Source organism: Nelusetta ayraudi, unplaced genomic scaffold, assembly GCF_046127955.1.
Source record: "Nelusetta ayraudi isolate G7.1 ecotype Tasmania unplaced genomic scaffold, CSIRO-AGI_Nayr_v1 ptg000011l, whole genome shotgun sequence".
Taxonomy (NCBI): Eukaryota; Metazoa; Chordata; class Actinopteri; order Tetraodontiformes; family Monacanthidae; genus Nelusetta; species Nelusetta ayraudi.
In genome coordinates, this window is record NW_027466061.1 from 1,739,750 (window position 1) to 1,763,244 (window position 23,495).

The window sequence follows — 23,495 nt, forward strand, 5'->3', positions numbered from 1 at the left end:
AAAGTGCATTTATGCAACACCAGACAAACAAACAAACAAGATGATGTTGACAGCAAATCGGAAGTTGTGTTAAAACGTGTCTGGATCATGACCGTGGCCGTGTGAGGCCTACCTGACTATAGGTGAAATCTGTTATTGACATAGATATTAACTCTACATGTATTTGACATTCCTGCCCTGAATTTACGTTAAAGACATTCGACATAAAAAAAAATGAAAACAATGTGTACATTCATAGATTAGATCTGGGCTTTAAGCTGACACACAAAAAGAGAAAACATGGGACAGGTTACATGAGGTTTAACCTGTTAGTTTAAAAGAGACGCATGCCTGGTAGACAAGAAAACAAACAAACGCGAGACACAAGGAGCCAATGCACTAGATAACATTTTCACGTTTGCTTGTTTCACATTTTAATACTCCCCACTGTAAAAGTCAAAATATAGTCTCTGGTGAAATGCAGAGAAAAACTTGAAAACTTTGTGGTAATTGAATGCATGTGTTTATCTTTTCTTTTTTTTTTTGGGCCAACATGACAATAATGAGCTCCCTCCCAACTCACGACATTAAAGAAAGGAAAAAAAGAAAGGAAATAAAAAACAAACATGAGGCGAGTAAACTCAAGTGCTTTACATTTTGACTGCATGCAGTGTTATGTCTTTGAATGTTTGCGAGACAGCCTCGCAGAAATTTTTGTAACTTTTTTTTTCCTTCATAATTTACTTGATACCATGCAATAGAAGACGTGCAAAAAGATAACACCTAACTCCACAAACACATTTTTGATTGTTAATGGTATGTTATGAATGCTTATAACATGTTATGCTTAGTCCATGCTGGCCTATAGAGACATTTTGTGAGACAGCAGTACTGAAGCCACAGGTCAAACAAACACACAAGGGATGCATGAAGTGCAAAACAACATAATGCCATAAAAATCACAATCTTTTACTCTTTTACTCTATGTACCTATGAGATGAAATGATGCACAAAAACATCTCTGTCCTTTGTTTTCTTGAGCAGTGTATTTGATTATCTTTTCTGAACTTAAAAGACAGTGTTTGATTGGCACTTGATCAGCACTTCTAAACAAGTTATTGATATCTAACATTTGATCGCACATCTACAATTTCAGAAGCTGCAGAGGTCTAGTTTGGCACAGGTTGTACTATGGAGTCTATTATTACTTTTACTATCTTACCAATACTGTATAGTATTCTATACACCTCGTTTTATGCTCCAGCCTTTAAGAGCATGTCTCTAATCAACAGACCAGACATCTTTTCAACTAAAATATTTTGTATAGTTTACTTATCAAATAGCAGCATTTTCATAACTTACAAAAAGTACATGTAAACCTATTCATTCAAAATCTTATTAATTTCAAAGGTTCATACAACAGACATAAAACACAAAACAGGACAACATGCTACTATATTGCTTCCAATATTCTTTACATTTTCTTACTGTCAAACTAAATCATCAATGACAGAAATATGGACACCACCGATTGATGATGAGTCATCAAAATGCACAAACAAATCGCGAAGCTAATCTTAATCAGGCTTAGTTGGCACTCTCATCATCCACACAAATATAACATAGTTCACATTGTTTTGACAACGCTGGACTGCATTTGGACTACAAACTAGAATAGCTACAATAAAGTACATATAGATCATATGACATGACATATTGTATTCCACAGAAATGAATTCTAGTTATTTTCAGATAAGAGGATATGCATAAAGGATGTCATTTTTTTTTTCGTCTTGAGGTCACAAACGAGTTCCCACCTTTACTCTCACTGTCTTATGCACTCTGTCCGTACTACGCTTTTTTTTGAGGCTGACTCGCGCTGTTTGTTCAGCCAACGTATGAATATCCATGTCAACATGATTTGCCTTTTTTTTTGGAAGAAAAAAAAACATAATTACTCCTCTCTTATAAGGTCAGAGTTCACAGTCATAACTGTATTTTTTTTTTTTTTTTTTTATCCTACTTTTTATCTTTTTAAGAGGGAATTTGATACTTTGAGCTAATGGTGCTGGTTGGTCTTTCGGGCGTCACAGTTTTGGAGGCAGGTGTTTTCTGTGCATTGTAGCCTTGTGAACTCTGCGGCCTGGGAACATATTTTCATACCCTCATGACCTATAGTGCATAACTCCTGCCAGCAGCATGCCCAAGACACCGCTGCCCATGAGAAGACGAGACAGGAGGAAGGAGAAAGAGGGGGAGAGCACAGTGAAGGAAGAAGCACGGACGGGTTGTGGGGAGGGGGGGGTTTGGAGGTTAGGAGGGGATAGGACACGAGATGAATCTCAGAAGGGTGATACACTGCAAAATGCAGGCGAGTAAAATGTTGAGAGAAAGAGGAAAGTTAATGCGGGGCAGAGAGATACGGCATTTGGCACAACGTATACGACAGAGAACTAAGGAGCGCTCTCTGCAGTCAAGCAGTCCAGTTGCATTGATAAAATATCCCTTAGTTTTGTGCTTGTATCATATCATATGCTAAAATCTTGGGCAGTAAAAGGTTTTCTCGTGTCGCCATTCTCTTAGTGGCCAGATTGCAGTGACTGACTGTGACGTCTTCCAGATAGTGGTGAAAGGGGGCTGTGTTGGGTGGGAAAAGGCTCACTGTTACGACAGCCACCTGTGATGTTTAGACACAAGCCGGTGTATTTAAACTCATTCACTTTGAAGTGGAATTTGTGAAAAATGACAAGGCAATTCGTTAAATCTCTGCATAAAAGAAAATATGTCTGTGGTTTTCTTTGACACTGTCACCGCCGACCCTCGTGGCCACACCTTCGGAAGGATGATCATAGCGCTCCAAACAGTCAAAAGTTGTCTTAGTAAAACTAGAACATATAGAAAAATTTGGTGAGGTTGATTTGCGGCTTACGTATGTGAAAATGTCTGCTAATTTGAGTGGCAGAGTATTGGAACTGTCGGTAAAAAGAAACAAAAAAAAAAAACATCACGAGACGCTTCAATATAAATGCTTTTTTTGTGGAGATTAAACCCCTCTGTCTGAATAGGTAGGCCTGGCATATGTGACATAGATTGCACAATTAGTACATACTCAACACCCCCAGCAGGGACAGACGCGCATTACATTGTATTCTTAATGTCTCACAGTGCAGTCTTCAGAGACTCAGTGTACTCATGATGAACACTATGGATAGCAGCACAGAAGGAAGCCAAGATAATCTTTGAGTGCTCCAGACATTTAGCCTCCCTGCATTTGACGAAACGATTTCCTTCAAAAGACAACCATGCCAAAACACTTCCGGATGTCTCACCACACGCTCCGACCAAAGTTAAAGAGCATTTATGTGTCGCAGGAACTATAACAGACTGCCTGGATGAACTGCAGAATTTATCTTCTTTATTTTTGCCTTGATGCAAATTGGGAAGGATTTGCTCCCAGGAGGCGAGAGTCCGAACCTTCTATTCAAGTGTCGTTCTTTTTTCCCTTTTGTACGTGTATGTCTCTAGACTATTTGGTACCCTTAATGGAAAGGCAATACGTTTCTTTGTTCACAGATATTGGTTTGTACAGCTTTTCCTATCAAAATGCTTTTTCAGTAGTGCTTTCTTGTCTGAAATAAACTGGTTAGACACTGCCCCAAGGTAGTGTGAGCTTTAGGTTTGTCCTTGGGAGTTACAAATAAGGCATAAAATACTGTGAAATGCTGTCAGGTGAAGTCCATGGCCAATTATTATGAAGAAAAATTAAAGGAAAGCAGGAGTCATTGAGCGCATTGAGACTGGATTGCTTTTCATTGTCAACCCTTTTTCATTTGGTGAGAAGGTCAGTCGGATCCAAAAGGCTACTAATGGCTGGATGACACGTCAGCTTTGTTTTATCAAGTAAAGAAAGAAGTTGTCAGAGAATTGGATTTGATGGTAAAGGAGACGGAACCCTAATCCTATAGCACCAAGAACGATTTTGAAGAACAACATACTTCTGTGTGTTTTGTAGCTGTGACTGGTGTGTTTGTGGGAGCATCATCTATGTGAGTTTATGAAAAATATATTTATACATTCCTGTGTGTCTCCTCTGTTCTCTCACATTGATTAATTCACCCCTGAACTATACTTGCAGACAGCAACTGTGTTCAGACTAGGTTTGAGTTATACATTTCTTTCACTGCAACACAATATTTGATCCCTGTAAATAAAATAGCATTAGACTAAAATTGTTTTTACATTCAGATAAACCTGTATTCACAGGTTTAAATATTCTATCTGTGTTTGAATGAGACCATGTCAATAAATAAAGGAAATATAAAATACCTAAATTTAGAAACCTCAATTATGAAGAATTCAACAAATGGCAAAAAGGATGTGATTTTTTTCCCCCCCAAAGAAATGATATTCCGATTGCTTCCTCACTGAATGAATTCACCTTAGGTGCTTGTCAAAAAACCTATCTCCTGCTGACAATGCTTTCAGCACTGCATGCAAAGAGAAAGGTTTACAAAGCAGCTGTATCAGCTGGATGGAACTTCAACTGAAGCACTCAACTCACCGGGAGACGAGCCTTAGCAACTTAAACTAAATTTGAATGTAAAAAACAAAACAAAAAAAACAAAACAAAAAAAAAAGAAAGAAAAGAAAACCAAACGGCTATGAGGTTTTGGAGGAGGGTGACAGCCTGCAGCCTCACCCTTGAATCTGCAGCTTGGCAGTGGACCAGTTCACCATGCTCTGATCACCATCATCAAAAAGACTCGACACAAACTTTTAAAAAACATCAGGACTTCGGTCCAAAAAACACATTCACAAATCACACACACTTATCTTGGTTGTCTCCCCCACCTCCTCCTTTGTTGATTCTCTCATTTGATACTGATATATTGAACAGATATTTGGACATTTCTTTTTCTATTCATTGTGACCCTCTCAATTCCCTTCTATCTCTGTCTTCCTCCTTTCATCCTCTCCTCTTTTTTTTTCCTTTTAGCCCACCTTTTGTGGGTTGGTAGCGCGCACGCCTTGCTCGTAAGTGATCCGCTGGCTGATCAGATACTGCGCTGCTTGTGTGGCGGCTGGTGACCCTGTTATGGTGACTTTACGGTTCCGCGTACCAGGAATGAACTCTCCCTTTTTAGAGATCTGGATGCGGGCTCCCGTTAGCTCCTGATACTCTACCAGCGTTTTCCCTCCTTTCCCCAAGATGGCGCCGACCAGATTCTCGGGCACTGCAATCTCAACCACGTCCTTAGCCCCGTCGGCCAACTTCTCTGTCGCCAGTAAGGATGAGGCCATCAGTGGGGACGATGCATTTAGGTAACCGTTGGTAGCCCCTGTAGCAGCTGCTAGAGAACCCAAGGAGAACCCCCCGAGACCTGTTGCAGGGTGGCCAGCGCTGCCGGATACATCGTTGGCGTAGGAGGCCAACAGGTTGGCTGCGGCAGCGGCAGCTGGGTTAGCGCTAGCTGCTACTGCTGCAAGGACCCCGGAAGCAGCCGCAGGGTTGAGGCCCAGGCCCAGGGTGTTGGTGTTGTAGCCGTAGCTGGCCAATGTGTTGAGGGCTGAGGTGATGGCCAGCAGGTCATTGCCAGAGAAACTAGACATGGTAGCGGGGAAGGCTCCCATTCCTGTCAAGCCAGCTTGGCCCAGGAGGCTGGAGGCCGTGGCAGCCGCTGCCGCAGCATTGGGCAACACCTCGGCCGTGTTTGCGTAGGGCGAACCTGTCGGGTTGGAGTTGGCCACTGGGCCAGAGACGTTGGAATAGCTGATGTTGAGGCAGCTGCTGCTCTGGGGGTCTTCCTGAATCTTCTGCACTATGATCTCCACAGCCTTGCGGTTCTGTTCAGGTTCCCCACTTATGGTGACCACTCGCTCCTGCAGGTTGATGCCCTCTGGCTTCTGCGAGAGCTGCACCCAAGCCCCTGACTGCTCCATCACTGCCTTGACTGTGGCTCCACCTTTGCCAATGATCAGCCCAGCGGTGCTATTGGGCACAATCAATTTGGCCTGCAGAGAGAGAGAGAGATTTAAAGAGTAAGAGCGAAGGAGTCGACGCTCCAAGCGGCGGACTGACAGAGGAACGTCCCACTACAAGTTACAGCTCTCCACCAACCCCCCGCTTTACTCAGCGATTTGTTAATCCCACGGGTTCAGGCTGCAGCTGCCACATGGCTCTGTCTAGCAATGAAAGACCGTGGGTAAAAATAACCACATACCCTCACATTTTCCTGACCCCACCAGACTGTGGGTCACGATCTAGAGAACAAGCGAGGCAGACCACTACTGAACAAGGTGTGCTGGGAGTGATATCAACTGTACACATCTCACCTGTTTAACACGGTCAGGATTGACGGTGGTCTGTGGCTGCAGTATGCTGACTGGTTCGGGTTTCTGGGCACTCTGGGGCATTTCGCGGACTTTCTCCGCAATGAAGTTGTGGACGCCATTGAGGGCCTCGACCGTACCCTGTATCAGGCAGACACGCTCTGTTGTTCCTGTGAGAGAGGGGACAGGCGACGGACACAAAGATATCAGCGACCATAATGTGTTCAGAAGTGAGTCCTCGGAGTGACGATTAGACAAGAATTGCCACTGGTTTTACAGTCATCTACATTTGCATTGTGATATCTTGACTGTGAAAATGTTCCTTGACATGTCACAATGTCACAATTACGGAGCTCTTTTCTCCTTTTATACAATCAACAGGGAAAGAGCTGGGGAAAAAAAACATGCTTGTTTAGTGAGCCACAGGGGGCAGAAGGATTCCTCCTCAGTGATGTAACTCCTTCACTGCTGCAGCAGTAAGTGTATCCCTGCCTTGCAGCTCCAATAGACTAAACACAAACTTGTGTTCTTCCTCCAGGCTTCTTTCTACACCCACACTGAGGACCCTACCAGTATTCCGTTGCCATGGCAAAGGGGACGAGCGGTGGAAACAGGTGATGCAACAGTGAGTCTTTTATACTTGTTTGCACGATTTTTTTTTTTGAAACACTCTCCCCTTTGTCTTCCTCTTTCTGACTGGCTAATGCAAATTTGACTTCCCTTTGGTGTAATAATACCAGGGATCTCCCCACTTCTTTTTTTTTTTTTTTTTGGAATGACTGAGGACCTTAATCTGAATGAGGTGAATATTTTAATAAGGTGACGATGTCCCATTTTTCTCCGTGACGAAGTAAAATTTGTGTCTGCGAAGCGTCACTTTATATATTCTTGTCATCTACATGACTAGATCAACTGAATCTCAAATTACAAACCTGCTTGAAAGCGATGGCTACATCTGTCCTCCTTCTCATTCATCAGCACTCGTAAAATACTAAAATGAATTCAAGGAAATGGTTTGAAACATAAAACCTCCTGCCCTTGAGCAACACATCCACAAACTGATTCAAACAGGTTGAAACAGTTTATATCTAGAAAATAGGAAGAAAATAGGAAGATACTCAAGCAATAAAGATGTATGGAAATATACCTGACCTGGAACTGAACCTATTTTCCGTTCCCAACTTGTAACATTTAAGTAATAACCATCCAAAGGAAAAAAAAAAATGTTGACGAAAAATGAAACAGAGTTTAGTTCAATCAGAAAATGGTGTGGTGCCATGATTAACATGGCTGCGTAACCACAGCAAGAGACAGTTGTGGATTCAATTCGTGGGCCTGGGGCCTTTCTGTGTGGAGTTTACATGTTCTCCATGTGTCTTCCTCCCACAGCCCAGAGGTATGCACATGAAGCTGTTCGGCAACTCTAAACTGGCTGTAGGTGTGAATGTCAGTGTGAAAGGTTGTTTGTATTTATGTGGCCCTATGATGAACTGCCGACTTATTCAGAGTGTACCCTGCTTTCACCCCAGGAGGATTGACCCCAGTGACCCTCAGTGCCCTATGCTCTACCCTATGCACCTTTGTATGTCTAGTAGCATGAGTTGTTGCATGATTTTCTGTGATAGATAGATAGATAGATAGATAGATAGATAGATAGATAGATAGCAAGTAAAAGAAATGTATCTTTGCCAAGTACAGAAATAAAACAGATAAAACCCAATGAAACATTGTACAAGGTATACTTACTGTATACCTTGTACAGCAGTGTATCTGGGTGGGATTGTTATTTTAATCTGTTCATGGTGGTGATGGCAGTGGGAATGAAAGTTTATTTGTATAGTTCTGCCGGGCAACTGGGACTTGTGACATGACAGAAACCCGTAAACCCTAGAGATGTTGGTGCATGGGGTGGGTGGGAACCTGTGTAATGGCGGTGGCTTTCCTGGGAATTGCCTAATATACTCATACTTGATGAATTCTTGTTTGTTAATTATAAAGATGGAAAACTAATTAACAAATCATTTATTATTTGTTTAAGATAAGTCAGGCTGGTTTCAGTTAAAAAAATCGTCCCTATGCAGAGTAACTTTGCTGCAGAAAATAATGATGTGTGTGTGTGTGTGTGTGTGTGCGTGTGTGCGTGTGTGTGTGTGTGTGTGTGTGTGTGTGTGTGTGTGTGTGTGTCAACACAAACGAATAAAAGATTAAGTACCTAATTTTTACTGTTTTCCTTGTGTTGTCTGCAGTTCAATAAACTGACTAAATCAACAGAAACCCTTGCCTTACTGGGCTGTGTAAGTGTAAGTAGGCAACTAGTAACATGGAGTGGAACTTGGAACAGAAGCCCAGCTGACGCCGCTTGGTGTTTTCTTGTGCACCTGCCTATCATTAGTGAAGTGGCAAAGTGACAGACTGAGATCCGTAAACAGCAGACACTTGACCTGCTAAACATTCTGACACCGTTTGAGAAATTTACTGTTGAAGACGAGGCACACTTTTCTACAGTGTTGACAGACAAAATTATGATTTCAACTGTAAAGCGCGTGTATGAAGCATAGACCAGGATGGACTTCTAAAATAAAAGGCTAGTCTTTGGCGTCAAACATCAGCAGCAATAATTCATTTATGCTATGATCTTTACACATTGATAGCATCTCTCTGAAAACACAGAATTCCAGTGGCATTATTGCATGCAACCAAATTATGTCAGATGTCAATAATAGAGTTGGAATAAAATGAGTATTAAGCAACCTATTGTGTCTCTGCTTGGACAGGTTTTAGATTAGTATAATAAAAGAGTATACTGCATTACATCTTAAACTCAGCTAGGATGTGACACCATAACGGACATGTAACATTTATTTTTTTAAACCTGTTATGAAAACCGAAAAGTTGCAGTTAGGCTGTTCTCTCATGCTTGTTAGTGGTGTTGGACAGAAATGTGCCAAGACTTTGGAGAGCAGACGACTGACTTCAGCTTTCCCTGGAGAGCAGCGGCTGTCTGGTCATCTGTCCTCATTTGCAAGTAAGAATATGGAATACTGTAATACTGCAAAAGCAGTTTCGGACAAGGATCTGCATCTGCATTTGGCTCGTCAACTTCTGCTTCAAATGTTGACTATGACACATCACACATAAGTACACCAGAATTTCTGTTATTACATTTGCAGACTTTGGAGTCCTTTTGTGGGAAATCCCAGTGTGAAATACATTTGTTGAACATCTTTGTGTTGCATGTCATTTTCATTTAACATATCCAACAATCTTCAAAAAAAATAAAATAATTGTACATCTTGTGCTTAGAGACACCCCTTTATATTGTCATGAATTTAAAAAATGTCTAAGTACTCTTGAAGATGTAAACCCTAATTACCTGTTCTCCCAATTTCCCCTCATCCTCTCAACTTTTGTCTGTTTCTCCTATATTTAATGTACAAGTACTGATAGCTATCTTTTTGAAATGCAAAGCAACATGTCAATATGTCATTCAGTAGGTTAATCAGTATATAGTAACATAATGTGGTCAGGCACAGTGACTAGTTTTTACTTGGTAGTATTTGTGAGCAACTAATTCAAAGCTGTGTAATAGAGGGTGCTGGAATAGCACAGCGCCCCCTGTTAATACAGTGTGCCACTCAAAAATTGTTTGTCCTCAATTGGATAGGTTAAGGAGTGGTTTAAGCCGATTCTTAATACATACAGGGTCCACATACACATTTGTATGGATGATGTCTCTGGTTGGGGTGAACTTATCCTCTAGTTAATGGCAAGTAGCGAAAACGGTGCTCGCTTAAATACAGTGTGCAGCCAGAGCAAAAGTGTGTCCGTACTGCGAGAGATGAGATCACAATTCAGTCTGACGGTTCAACTTACAGAAAGCTTGTTTTCACAAAAACATGATGAAAATGTTTCACTTTAGCACCATGGTGTAGCCTACATGTTTTAACAGATTGTCATTTCTTCTTCTTTTCCTTTCACCTGTTTCCTTCAGGTGTTGCCACAGCCAATCATGGGCTTTTCTCACACCAACTTACTCCATGTCACTTTTCATTCCGTACGTCGTGTCATCTTTGGTCTTCGTCTAAGCCTCTTGACTGGCACTTCCCACCTCAGCGTTCTTCAACTGATATAGTCACTGTACCTTCTCTGTACAGGTCCAAACCATCTCAGTTTGGCTTTGTCTCCAAAACATCTCAAATAAGCTACCCCACTCCTAAAATGTTTTCATTTCGGATCCCTCCATCCCAGTCACTGGTTCCCAGAGAGAACCTCGTCAATTTAACCCCCTCTACCTCCAGCTCTGCTCGCTGCCTTTTCCTCAGTGAACGGTCTCTAAACCAGACAGCATCGCTTGTCTCGCCACTGTGTTGTTGTACTCATTTCCTTTCCTTGATGCTGACAGTTGACAGCTGACACTTCTCTCCACCCATCCCAACCTGTATGCCTCCTCCATTGCTCAGTGCTGTGGATTGTTGAGTGCTTGAAATCCTACACCTTCTTTATCTCCTTTCCCTTTAACCATTCCACTTGATTCCCTCTCATTCACAAAAGCGGTATGTGGCCTTGCTGCGGCTAACCTTTATCCCACTACTTCTCTGAATTTTCCTCAACCTGCTCTCATTATAGATGACAATGTCATCTGGAAACAACATAGTGCATGGAGATCCCTGTATAACCTCTAGCCTGCCTAGTACTATAGCGAGCATTATAATCATGAGCAGTATTAGACAGGGAAGATAACTGCACAATTTTTTAAAATCAAAATCACTTCATGGCCATGCAAAATACCACTATTCTTCATTCAACAGTACAGTCTGCAGTAGACCCATATCCTGCACAACTTATATATCCAGGTAGTATTTGCTCATGTGACTCAAAGGACTCATGGAATCCATATATATTTACTGAGTGATTCCAAAAACTCATTTTCAGTTGAAGTACTAACAAAATTAAAAAAAAAACTAACAATTTTACAAAATCTGGTTATTGACTATGGAAAAGAATATAAATATTGCAAGTCACAGTAGAAAACAGCACATATTAAACAGAGGTAAAAATGAGTCTAATGCTAGAACACAATCAGCCTATTAAGAGAAACTGTGATTTGTAGTTCTTAATGTCTAAGTTCTGCAGCAATGTGCCATCATAAAAGCATCTTGAACAGCTGCTGGATTGCATGACTTTCTCCTTTGAAACCTTGCTCATCCATCTTATTAAAAGCACTTTTAACCTTTCTTAGAGTGCATTGTTGGACCATCTGACTATCAGTCACAGTTACAGATAAACTTGCAGGAGGTATACGAGAGGTATGGTTCTGAGAAAAGCAAGACACGACTGCTCGAAGTTACTATTAAACTACTGAGGAAGACCAGGACGGTGTAGCTACAACCATTCGCAAACAATGGCTGTTGCTAAAGAGATTAATGATGCCCGGCCTCATTGCATTGTTACAAGAACAACAAAGAAGCGCCAAAGGAGTTGGGTCAGTGGAAAACATCACTTCATATTTACACGGTCACTCTCTCCTAACTCTAACCATGAACATGAACAGATTATTTGTATTAACAGTGAGCCCTCACATCAGTACGAAGCTTTAGTTAGGTGGCTAATCCAGTCATCTTCAAAGTTTCCATACATTTTTTAATGGGATCAATTCCAGATGAGCATGTGAGATGAACCCAAAGAGCTTAGTGAATATTACATTGTCAGGTATAGCTTGATAACATTTCTGTGTGGAAATGCAACTCTTTTGGAATCTCTGATTATCCAAGATGATGAACGTACTGATGCAAAAGCTTCCCACCTCATATCTGTGAAATGTCATTTGGACTTTTGGCCCATTGCATGAAGCAACGCTGATTCTTCATCTTACAACCACACCAAATAATTGTGTGTGTGTGTGTGTGTGTGTGTGCGTGTGTGCGTGTGTGCGTGTGTGTGTGCGTGTGTGCGTGTGCATGTGTGCGTGTGTGTGTGTGTGTGTATGGTGCATTTGTGCACGGGAGTATGCGCCTTGTATGGGCTTGAAATCACAGCGGTCTCGTGTTTGTGCTGCACACTGTAACTCAATACATGCACTTGGATGGAGGCCATTTGCAAACTTTAAAGGTTTTATTTCTAAGTTTATGTTCAATTCATGAACTCCCACCACCTCTCTCTGCAGCTGTTTAAATATGCGGATGTGTGAAAGTAGGTGTGGGTGTATGTGCCGAATCCTCGGTTTGAGTGGGTGAATGCATAGCGTGCCGTGTTAAGGAGGATCGAGTAATCCAGCAATGTAACAGTTCAAAAGGCCTAAAGCAAACGATGAAGCCAAAAACTGTTAGTGCCAGTGTGTCTTGAGGCAAAGCGGACAAACAAAGTTTGAACAAAAGTACAAATTTATCTAATCCAGCCTGAACTTTCCAAACTAAATCTGGGAGGATGAGTGCGTGGGGAGGAGAAAAGAGAAAACTTGGCGTGTGTTGGAGCAGTTTAACTACAGCTGGAAGAGGGGTCATGTCCACAGAGAGAGATTGAAACAGGCTATTTTTGGGGGCTGCCCTACCCCCCCCCCCACCTCCCCGCAACCCCTCCCCCACTCCCCCACCACCCTCTTCCCTCACTCTCATACAATCATGTATCATCCACACCCTTCACTATCGCCGCTCATCTATCTGAGTCCACCACAGCAGGGCTCACTCCTATAGTCAAGGCTTATGAAATTCATGGTCTCATGTCCTCTGCTGACGAATGGCAGCAGTGAGCTGGGTGGCAGTCTCAGGCGGAGCTACCACCGTGAAGAAAATGGCTGCAGCGGTTGTTGTCACCCTCATTTCTCTGGCGTGTGCTTGTGCTGTGCTTGGAGTAATCTCGGGCTGAGGCAGGGTGGGGTGAGGGCACGAACGGGGCATAACGGCATTAGCCTACAACACTGGACCAAACTGCAGCTCTTTTGAAAGTGACAACAAAGTAAACTCAACGCAGCTGATAAGTTTGAAAAATTCCAAACCACAAAAGCTTTTTTTTCCCTCTCTTGTGCCTTTTTTGTTTTTTCAGCACACTTAGCGCAGCCACCATTGTGCAGCGCTACCGCTCTCTCTGCAGCGATACTTCTTACTGATTCTTTAGAAAGTTGCGCCGCTATTGTGCATACAGTAGCAGTCCCTTTATTTTACTTGTGTGGGCCAGCGCAACCACCCAATCAAATTCTTGCCAACACCCTCTCCCTGAACTCCTCTTCTCACTCATCACTATAATGAGTGGGGGGATGGGCAGAGCAGGTGGTGGCCTGAGCACACATACACAACCTAAAGATAGAGATTGAAAGACAAATTTCACTCTTTACAGTAGCTTCTATTCCAATGCAGTTGTCATCGTGTATTTCTTGACACAAAGTTGTCAGAGTCTGGCAGCATTCTCCAAGCCTGTTCCTTTAAATCGGAGCCAATGCACTGGAATAAAAAATAATTACTAGCGTCTCCTATATCCCTGTGCTGCAGGATGATTTACCTTGGCTTAATAACTCCAATCAAAAGATACCACCGCAAACCTAATATACAGTCCAATTTCACTTTAGGCAATCAAGTGTTCATACTTTGGTATGAATCCATAATTTACAGAACATAAGTCCAAAAATGTACATTTGGTCATGTGTTACGGCAATAGCTTGTGTGGGTGTGACCTTCATGGCTGAGGTAATTCACAATCACCTGATCTGGGATTACAGTGGTGGAGAAGTCAGTGGGCCAAAACCACTGTGAATGTGTTTTGTGTTCCTTAGGAGAGCTCTGTGTGTGATCTGTGTGATTCTCTTCAGGCACATTGTGTTTTCAGTGATTCTGTGTTGTTTTGTGTCACAGACTGATAGATGGTCCCCAAATTCTTGAAATGTGCCTTTTGTTAATTAGTATTTCTGCTTGCTCTCTCCCTCGCTGTAAATGGAATTCTCTATTTAGTAAAGAATTTGTTTTCTTTTCTTTTCCTTGAAACTACCCCATTTCCAAATGCCACAATGGGGACGCAACATCAAGTTTCATAGTTCATGTGCTCTTTGATTCATTTACCACATAAAGACATCATTTTTTTTTTAAATATATAGTGCTGGGGGGGGAAATGACTACATTAGCATTATTGGCATCGGTTATAACAGATAACATCTGGAGTTAATCAGCGGCACCATGTCAGCACCTGTTATTTTTCAGCAGGTCGAAGCCTCCACTGAGGCATGAAGGACAAACACCCAGACTCCTCCAACTTAGGAATCTGTGTTTTGAGGAAGGCTTAGCTTTGACCTGTGTGTGATAAGGGGTCAGCAAGCAGCGTGAGTGCCCTTCTCTTCTTGTCATATTTTGTGACACCGTCCAGGGCAATTTGCCGTCACCGTCACTGAATTTTCTCTCATTTTCCTCTCACCAAAGGTGTGTGACAGGACACTTGAATTCAACCAGCATTTCTTGACACAAGTGACAAAAATCCTTTACCTTATTTGAACCCTGTATTGTTTTTAGTCTTGACCATGGCATGTAAAAAGTGCAACGTCTGAATACTAACCCCTAAAATAAGAAATATTTTATTGTGCACTGAACCCATATGTTGTGTTATAGAAATGCCATTCCTTTATAGACATCGATTTAAGAGGTATTTCACTGTCAAACTAGTTTTCATGTCTACTTTGGCTCATGTGATATATATATAAAAATAATGTTCCCTCCCGTGCCTATAACCATTCAAATGTCACATTAGAATCAATTTTTTAAATCAAGTCCATCCATCACTTGATGGATTAAGTCCTTAAAAGGCCTGAGGGGTAAGTCATTTTTCAATACGTTGTTTTCATTTGGTTAGTATATTACGATATTTGGTTGTGTTTGAGTAAGTAGTTCCGGGCAGTCTTCAGTCTTAAAACATGTCGGCTATCGTTGATTTTAGCTTTGACTTCAGCATTGCTAAAACCCGGGAACCATACTGCAACTTTACTTGGGCCGCAAGAAGTAGCTCTTTGTTTGGAATTGATTGATTGATTAATACTTTATTAATCCCGAAGGAAATTCAGCAAATGAAATGATCAATCAAAAGATTCTGAAAATGTCAGACATAAGAAGGGCTTTACCTATCAAGAGATGCATAGGAGTCTAATGTTAAGTTATAGGTTGAATGGCTGTCTGCGGGGATGGAAAGGCCCTTGTGCAAACAATTTGAAAACTTTGGTGTTCATTTGAGCCAAAGTAGACAAAAAAGACAAAAAGAAGAAAAAGTGAAATACCCCTTTATCTCTTTTTGCATAAGAGGCTGGTCCCTTCAGCAGTGTCCAACTTTTCAAATATATCCACAAACATTTTAGTTTGCAAGAGTCCATTCTTACCTGGGTAGAAGTCTTTGGATTTGGACAGTTTAATGGTGGCACCAGTCTCTTTCTGTAGTTGTACGATGGTCTGACCGCCCTTGCCAATTATAGAGCCGGCTGCATAGCTGGGGATCAGCACCTTCAGGAAGTACTCACCCTCCTCTGGGGGATAGACATACAAAGTGAGAAAGGGTCATATCTGGTACATTAGCTCGACACATCATTGTGCGCACCTTATTGGTGAACAGCCTCCTTTGCATATTAACTAAGAAAAATGGGAAGGCCATGACACAGTTGCTAGTTGCTCTGCATTTTTGTTACATTTGTAGCAAAACTTTTTTCCTTTACACTTCGTAATGACTCTTGTGCATTCACATTTTCTCAGACATTGGTGACATATTCTGTGTCCTGTCCCAGATTTCTAGTGGAGAAAATGATGACCTCCTTTCCCGTTTGCAGAGGTCTAATTTTATCTGTTTTCAAGGAGTATAAGCAACCTCTGAGTAACGGCAAAACCACGGCCAGTGCTGCCGGTCGAACGGCGCATATAAATTCAGTGGTTGTTTAATTAGCAGTATAGCCAGTATTATCTGAGGAAGAGCCTTGCACGCAGATGGCTAAAGTGCAAACAAATAAAGTCAACATCCGTGTGGCTGATGAATGCCTCGACAGAGTGATACTTCTTAATTAGCGAATGCAAGGAGAACATACGGAAAGCAATCCCACAGATTTGTTCAAAGGCTACACGGCCAATATGGTCTAAATCTCCTCCATTTTGGAAGGGGCTTCCACGGCTTAAAGTGGCTTGTGGAAGTCGGTGATTGACAACGTATCGGTTGGGGGAAAAAATTGTTGCCACAAATATGTTTCCCATTTCAAACGGGGAGATTGCTTCTAACACAATGCCGTTCATAATTTCATTGTGACAAAAACTGAGCAACGCATGATTCATTAGCATCATTCAATCATCATTCAATCATCTACCATCACTGAAAATGTGCTAATCTCGTAAAAAGCAACAAAGCACATCCACCGAGCATGGACCTGAATACAATTAAAGCATATGCCAACAACACACCAACGGCATCACAGGAATCGACCAGAGGGGCTATGGTTCCATGCTGCATTCCAGCTATTCTATCGATGACATCATAGTATTTACTTGGCACATTTAGTATTCCAAGTCCAGATACAAATAATCCCCTCTGAATGCTGATTTTTTTTTTCCGATGCAATGACGTCATGTTTGATTCTTCAGAAATGCCTCACAGGTGACGTCACTTGAGCGGGCAGGGATGTGAAAATGCACTGTCCACCTTTGCGGAGGGAAATGTCGAATCCAGCGTACTATGATACAGATTTTCACCATCTCCCATGGCAGACCCACATGTTCCGGTACAATGTCAGCGCATCCTCTGTTTTGCAGAGGGTGTCGAACGTGGGGACCTGACCGGCATGGAGGAGAACGACAGACAGACAGATGAAGGTGGACCACCCTGCACTGAGACCAACCTGTTGCCTCTGTAATGCACTCATTAGATTTACAAGTAAATGGACATGGCACTTTGACACGAAGGAATTTCACAGCCTGCATGTCAGGTCCTCTCCTTATTGCATTAATATGCCACTCATGTTCCATTCAGACACAGGCTTGTAGTCATGCACATCACCCACAACCAGTGTCTCCGACAAGCAATGACATTTATGTTCACCTTTGATAGGCTTTTATATGAGATGATTTTGAGATGAGATGATTTTGGACAAAACAACGCACTGAAGGTATAGAATATACAAAAAACCTAAAGCGTCATCGAAGGACTGGAATCTGTTATTACGGATAAGAAGAGATTTTTATGGATCTGCTCTGAACATTTGAAAGAGAAATAGTAGCCCAAGACAGAAAACGCATCACTTTCGCTGTTTCTCTCTCTTGCTTTTCGGGGGATTTTAGATTTTCTGAATCTTATCCTGTTTTGCGTTAGTCCTCCGCTTTTCACATGGAACAATTATAAGATGACCTTGGTGGGAAAAAGAAAGAACATCCATGCGTGTCACAGTAAAGCTTTCCACCTCTCACTGGTGCCACGCAAAACCTCGCATTGCCACCACACAAAGAATTTCAATTGCAAGATGCCAATTTCGAATGTCCCAAGACCTGTTGTTGATGGACGAGCCAAAACCCAATGCGTAACTTTCTGCTCATCTTCGTCCAAAGTAAACCCACCAAAAGCAAGGGACCCGTTGAGATCCCCTCCATCTCCCGCACAGCCACGTTCCTGTCGTTAGTCAATAATTAATTATGTCCTAGTGTCACGGATCACAGTAACAGGTTTAAATGGCGTCATGTGGTAGAGTAAACATGGCAATCTGTTGCTGCAATTCGCCAGGGAGGAGGAGTAGTGGTGCGCACAAGGAAGCTAAGCCAGTGGGGTGTCAGTTCAAAACCCCTGGTTCAGCACTGGAAGGAAGGTCTGGAGGAAAGACGCAATACCAAACGTGTCAAGTAAAGTCGCTCACTGGAAGGGGGGTGGGTCAGGAGGAGATGCCTTGTGGCCGTCCTCCCTCCTTCTCACTACGCTTACAAGTATCCGTTCTCGCGTTTTAACGGGTGAACCTGCTGCTCGCAGGCGGCGAGGACGATGGACCAAAAAAAAAACCCAAAAAAGGGCAGTAACGACAAAAACGAAACGAAGGTCCGTGGACTCGGGGTACGGCACGACGGACAAATTCAACAAGTCAGACGAATAAAAGAGAGAGTTGAAAGCTCACCCATTCTGAGATCTGCGGCTGCACAAGTCCTCCGTCAAATCGCCATCAATGCCGGGGCGCAATCTCTAAACGGGATCTAAACATTAGCCTCGGCATAGGTGCAACGGCGGTGTTGAGGAATGCGGCCAGTCAACCCGTTGACGAGGTCTTATTCACCAGTGGGTGCAGGGAGAAAAAGAGAGAGAGAGAGAGACGGCGAGAGAGAGAGAGCGAGAGAGAGAGAGAAAGAGGAAAAAAAAGAAGGATTTCACCGCAGAAGCAGCAGCATCCGCGCCATGGCTGCAGCTGGCCGGAGCCTCAATTGTCTGAGAAAATGCTAATGCGGGCTCTCAGTGTTTTCAGTGAAAGACGGCACGCATTGTTCGAGCCCTGCATCGGTTTGAAGGGTGGTGGTGGTGGTGGTGCGAGGGGGATGGGTGATGGGGGGGGTCTTCCCTGCCGCATCACCCTTTTCACTGCTCTCATCCATATTCATCGAGTGGCCTGTCCGTCTGCAGCAGAGCGCCGGACTGACACCTCGGCCGGCCAATGGCTCCCTTCCTCCTCCCCCGGCACGTCACGTCCCCGCCCACCCCCTAACGCCGGTCGCACCTTCCTCCGCCCCCACCAAAAAAATAAAAAAATAAATAAAAAATTGAATTTTCTTCCCTCCCTACCTACCCCGCCTCTTTTGACGCAGCACTATAAAGTATGGCAGTCCATTCACTCACTCACTCACTCACTTTTTAATTTTTTTGTTTCCTGGCGGAAAGTGACAAAGGTGAAGTGGCGGCGGCGTGGACAGGGAGGGGGTCGGGGGGGGGTAGCCGAGCCGCCGATGTTGGTGGGGGGGGGGGGACGTGTCGAGTGACCTTCAAACTGTGGCTGAAGAGGAGTATGGATAACATAAGCGGGCGACGGAGGAGGTGGAGGAGGAGTGATCTGAGACGGCGTGACTTACGCCAACCTCCCTCCTTCCCTCCATCCCTCTTTTCTCCTTCCCCCAACCCTAACCCCCCACCCCCACCCCAATCCCTGAGACGGCCATGTTTGAGAGGGCGGAGGGGCTCATCAACCGCTGCAAATGGCAGTGCCGCAGAATGGTGGAGGGGGGCCGATGGAGCCAATCACTACGCCCATAAATCTTGCGCGCCGAGAAGGTATCTTCAGTGACCGCATGCGCCGTGCGCACGCGTCTGCGTGCGTGCGTGCGTGTGTGGAAAAAAGAGAAAAAGAACTGCCCCACCACCACCAGCACCACCAGAACCACCGCCCCCCCACCCCCACCCCCCCGCGCATGTGTGCTAAACCCTCCGCGTGTTTCAGGATTGGGCTGCATGTGACGCTGGCGACCGGGGGAACCTCTGAAATGTTTTTTTCTCTTCTTCTGACTACTTTCATCCGCCTATCAAGCCCCTCGCACTGTGGCCCATTGTCTCTCCCTTGGAACAATTGCCAGCTGGAAAATTCTACCATTCAGTGAGAGATGCTCCGCTAGCCTCACGGACCTCCACCTCCCCCTCCCTCCAGACTTTAACTCCCTCTCACACAGTCTATCCATCGTGCCTCCTCTTTCCTCTCCTCTTCTCTCCGCTTTGCTCTGTCTTCATTTCTACTGCGCTCTCTCTCTCTCTCCCCCTCAGTCTCTCTCTCTCTCTTTCTCTAGTTCTCTCTTTCACTGCCACCTGGCAAATTCATAGTCCGCTCACGTCACATCGCTCTGCAAGGGCACCTGTGTCCTTCCCCACCAAAAATAAAATTGAGAGAGAGAGAGAGAGAGAGAAAAACGGAGCTGACATTCCTGTGCCAGCCTTTCCATTAGCAACATTGCGAGATCATACCTAATCCCTCGGCCGCCCCGCAACCTTTCGGAAGGCACACGCTCGCCACCTTGCACGGGCAGAGGGTGTGGATAATTAGGAGCCGTACATGAAAGACGTTGGTTTTGAAGGGGGTGTAGGGGGTGGTGTGCGATAAAAGGGCGATTCCTCTCAATCATTGTCCACAGATCCTAAAGCACAGCAAGGATCCACCCCACAAGCCCCCCCCCCCTTCCCCCACTCTCCCCCCGCTTTGAAAGAGCACCGCCTTTCTTCCCTTTATTGCGACTGCCAGTCACGTTAATGATGAGTTCAGTAGGAACGCGGTGATCAATATCAGACGCAGTCGAGGGGTTGATGAGTACGGGGGCGGCCGGGGATGGTCGGAAGGGAAGGGGTCGCGCTCGCTCCGGTCAATTTGCAATTTTTACGTTTGTGGATAAAATGAAGTAGAAACGCTGCTATAACATTTAACGTATTATAAACGTTAAAAGCTAAATAAATAATTTGGGAAATAATGGAGGAATATGTTCATTGTATTAACTATTCTCATAAACATATATTGAGTATGAACAGAGGGAGCTTTATTCTATGGAAGTGCACGGCTCTAAATTAGACTCCTAGTAAAATGGCAGCAGATAGGCTGCTGCCATTTCAACAGCGCACTTGTGAGAGGAAATATGGCAGGTTCTGACTCTTGATGAATTACTAAGCCACCCTCACCGCCACCCCTCGCCCCACCACTCCTCCAAAAATACACGAAAGGTTATACAAGACCTAAATACGGTGAATATTATATTTTATAAACTATCCATTGCAGTCAATTTGGAGAGCATTCACAGATTGAAATGTTTTTTTTTTTTACAGCCAAAGCTGTGGCTTCTTTCTGTAACATATAGCTGCTTTGCATATAACTGAGATTTTAAAAACCTTGAAAAGGTCATTTTAGAAATGTTCACTGTTTAGCTTTGAAAAAGCAGGAGCATAAAATCAAAAGTCCTGAATGTAAATAAGCTCTTGTCTAAAATAACTTAGCTTAGCATCAATCCTCTGAACAAATACCTTCTTGATCCTTGAAACCTTAGTGGTCCTTCAACAGATTGTTTGTGTCGGGCAACCATTTTAACAGGAGAAGATACAGGCTACTTGTATTCATCTTGTGATGTCTGTATAATCATGAGATTAAAAACATTTTTTTTCTTTGACTAAAGTGTGCATCGTTTTTTGCCCAATACACAGATGGCAAAAAACCTTTAACATTACATGTGAAGGACCTTCTTTTAACACCTTAGTACCTTGTTCAAACTGGAAGCCTCATACATGTTATAGCACTAAAACGGGAGCAGTGTTCTGGCTTTGATAGCACATTTTGTCACATAAGTGCAAAAAGAAGAGGCTGTTAAATCTAGTTAATGTCAAACAGTAGCTCATGATACTGTCGTGGAAATGACAGACAGAATAAACGCTCTGACACTCTGACTGAGTGTCAGTACTATATTGTAGCAGTATGATGACAGCACCCAGGAACAGGGAAAACGGTGTTAATAAGGGTATTTTCAACTCAATCAGAACTATTTACTGTCTGGTGCCACCGTGCTCCTTTTGCTGCTTACTGCATATAACAACTGACGATAAACTATATGATTTTAGGTATGATGTGTCACACACACCACCAGGTATGTTTTTTGCATTAGTTAGCCAGCCACCACCTCGCTAACAAAAAACAAACAAACAAAATGAATACAACTGCAAGTTAGTTTTAATAAATGACAGTGGCATTGAGGCGAGGACAACCCAGAACCTATTCTGTTGTCCTAACAAAAGAATAGGTCCTATCCTAACATTCTTTTGTCAAAAAAAAAAACCCTACCCTAGCCAGCCTGTATGTTTCCATTTTACAAATGCACTATACTTTGTATTTTATCTTTGAAAATTCAAATAAAAAAAAACACTGCGCCACATAAACAGACATGTAAGCAGAGATCCTGCTTGCACCAAAACATTGACAACCTGACTTTGGCAGGAGAATCTAGGCTACAGTAGGAGATGCTTGAGACCTCTGTACACCATACAGACATTATCACGTATCCTTCACTGATGATGCTAACACTAATAATATGTTGTCCAGTAGACTTGACTAGGCCAAAGGGCGAAAACTAGCACTTTGCACTTCACTTTTCTAAAAGCTACTTTACACCTGGGTTGTGCAGAAAGACCCTTCCATCTGAACAATATCCCCGTCGTCTCTGGATCTTGAGAGAACAAACCCTGGAGCCTCCGCAGCAAGGCCGTCAGCTACCAGCTGAGAGGTTACGCCTCCAAAACTTTAGGATCCGAGTATCACAACTAGATGACTAAAGATATGCACTATACAGAACATGGAACGGCATCGTGTTCTAGGAGGCGCCACCTCACATCACTGCTCCTTCGTCTTTTCTTCCTTTTCTTTTCTTTTCTTTTCTTTTCTCCCCCCCTGCATTACAAACCACCAGGGAATCCGTGTCGAAAGCACAAAGCATCACTGCATCAGATGTGATGGACGAGGAGGCTTCCTGGGCTGAACTGAGACCACTCCGCCAGTTCACCTGCTCCAGACCCGCTGCGTGTTTCTCCATTTTCCATACCAGAACATTCGGAGCGGCCCGCCTAAGTTTTTACGCAGCTCTTTTCACACTCGCGTGTCCCCACAGACTCGACCGAGCGTGCGTGTATGTGCGCGCGTGCGTGCATCTCCTCCTACCTCCGACGTTGGTGCGCTTCGTGCAGCCGGCCTCCTCCTCCTCCTCCACGGCAGAACTTTCCAGCGGCCGCTTGCGAGAGTCGGCGCTCTCCGCCTCCATGAGGGGCTGCTGCAGGCTCTGGAGACTCGGACCCGAGTATAACATCCCGTTATGGTCCACGACTACTGCTGCTACTGCTGCTGCTCCTCCACCACCACCACCAACACCACCGGCCATCATCATCATCATCTTCCTCTGCCACCCACAAGATCAGTTTGGCGCTATAATCTCACCCCTCACTCTCACTCTCTCACACTCTCTCGCTCTCTCTCTCTCTCACTCACTCACTCACTGAGCCCAGTCCGAGGAGAAGAAGAAGAAGGAGAAGGAGAAGGAGCAGCAGCAGCGGTCCGTGGAGCGGAAGGCGCCCAGCGGCGCTCGGCCAGCGGGCTCCCGGTTGTCGGGGAACGCAAGGCGCGGAGAGAAAGCGGCGCAACAGTCCCGGAGCCGGACGGCGGTGAGGAAAGGAGGGGAAGAGGCGGCGGCGGTGGTGGTGGTGGTGGAGGAGGTGGT

The 23,495-nt window shown here is 43.9% G+C and overlaps 1 protein-coding gene across 2 annotated transcripts; it reads right to left on the minus strand.

The window, feature by feature from the left end:
• Positions 1-508: 508 nt before the first annotated feature.
• Positions 509-23,165, minus strand: nova1 (NOVA alternative splicing regulator 1). Of its 2 annotated transcripts, none has more exons than XM_076019964.1 (4): positions 22,943-23,165; positions 15,653-15,796; positions 6,313-6,479; positions 509-5,991 (listed from the first exon to the last, which is right to left on the minus strand). In XM_076019964.1, exons 1-4 carry the CDS (start codon positions 23,163-23,165, stop codon positions 4,972-4,974), a joined length of 1,554 nt encoding a protein of 517 aa, XP_075876079.1. In that variant the 3' UTR covers positions 509-4,971. The 2 variants fall into 2 exon arrangements, with proteins under 2 accessions (XP_075876079.1, XP_075876080.1); XM_076019965.1 differs by lacking the exon at positions 22,943-23,165 and adding an exon at positions 18,404-18,812.
• Positions 23,166-23,495: the final 330 nt, after the last annotated feature.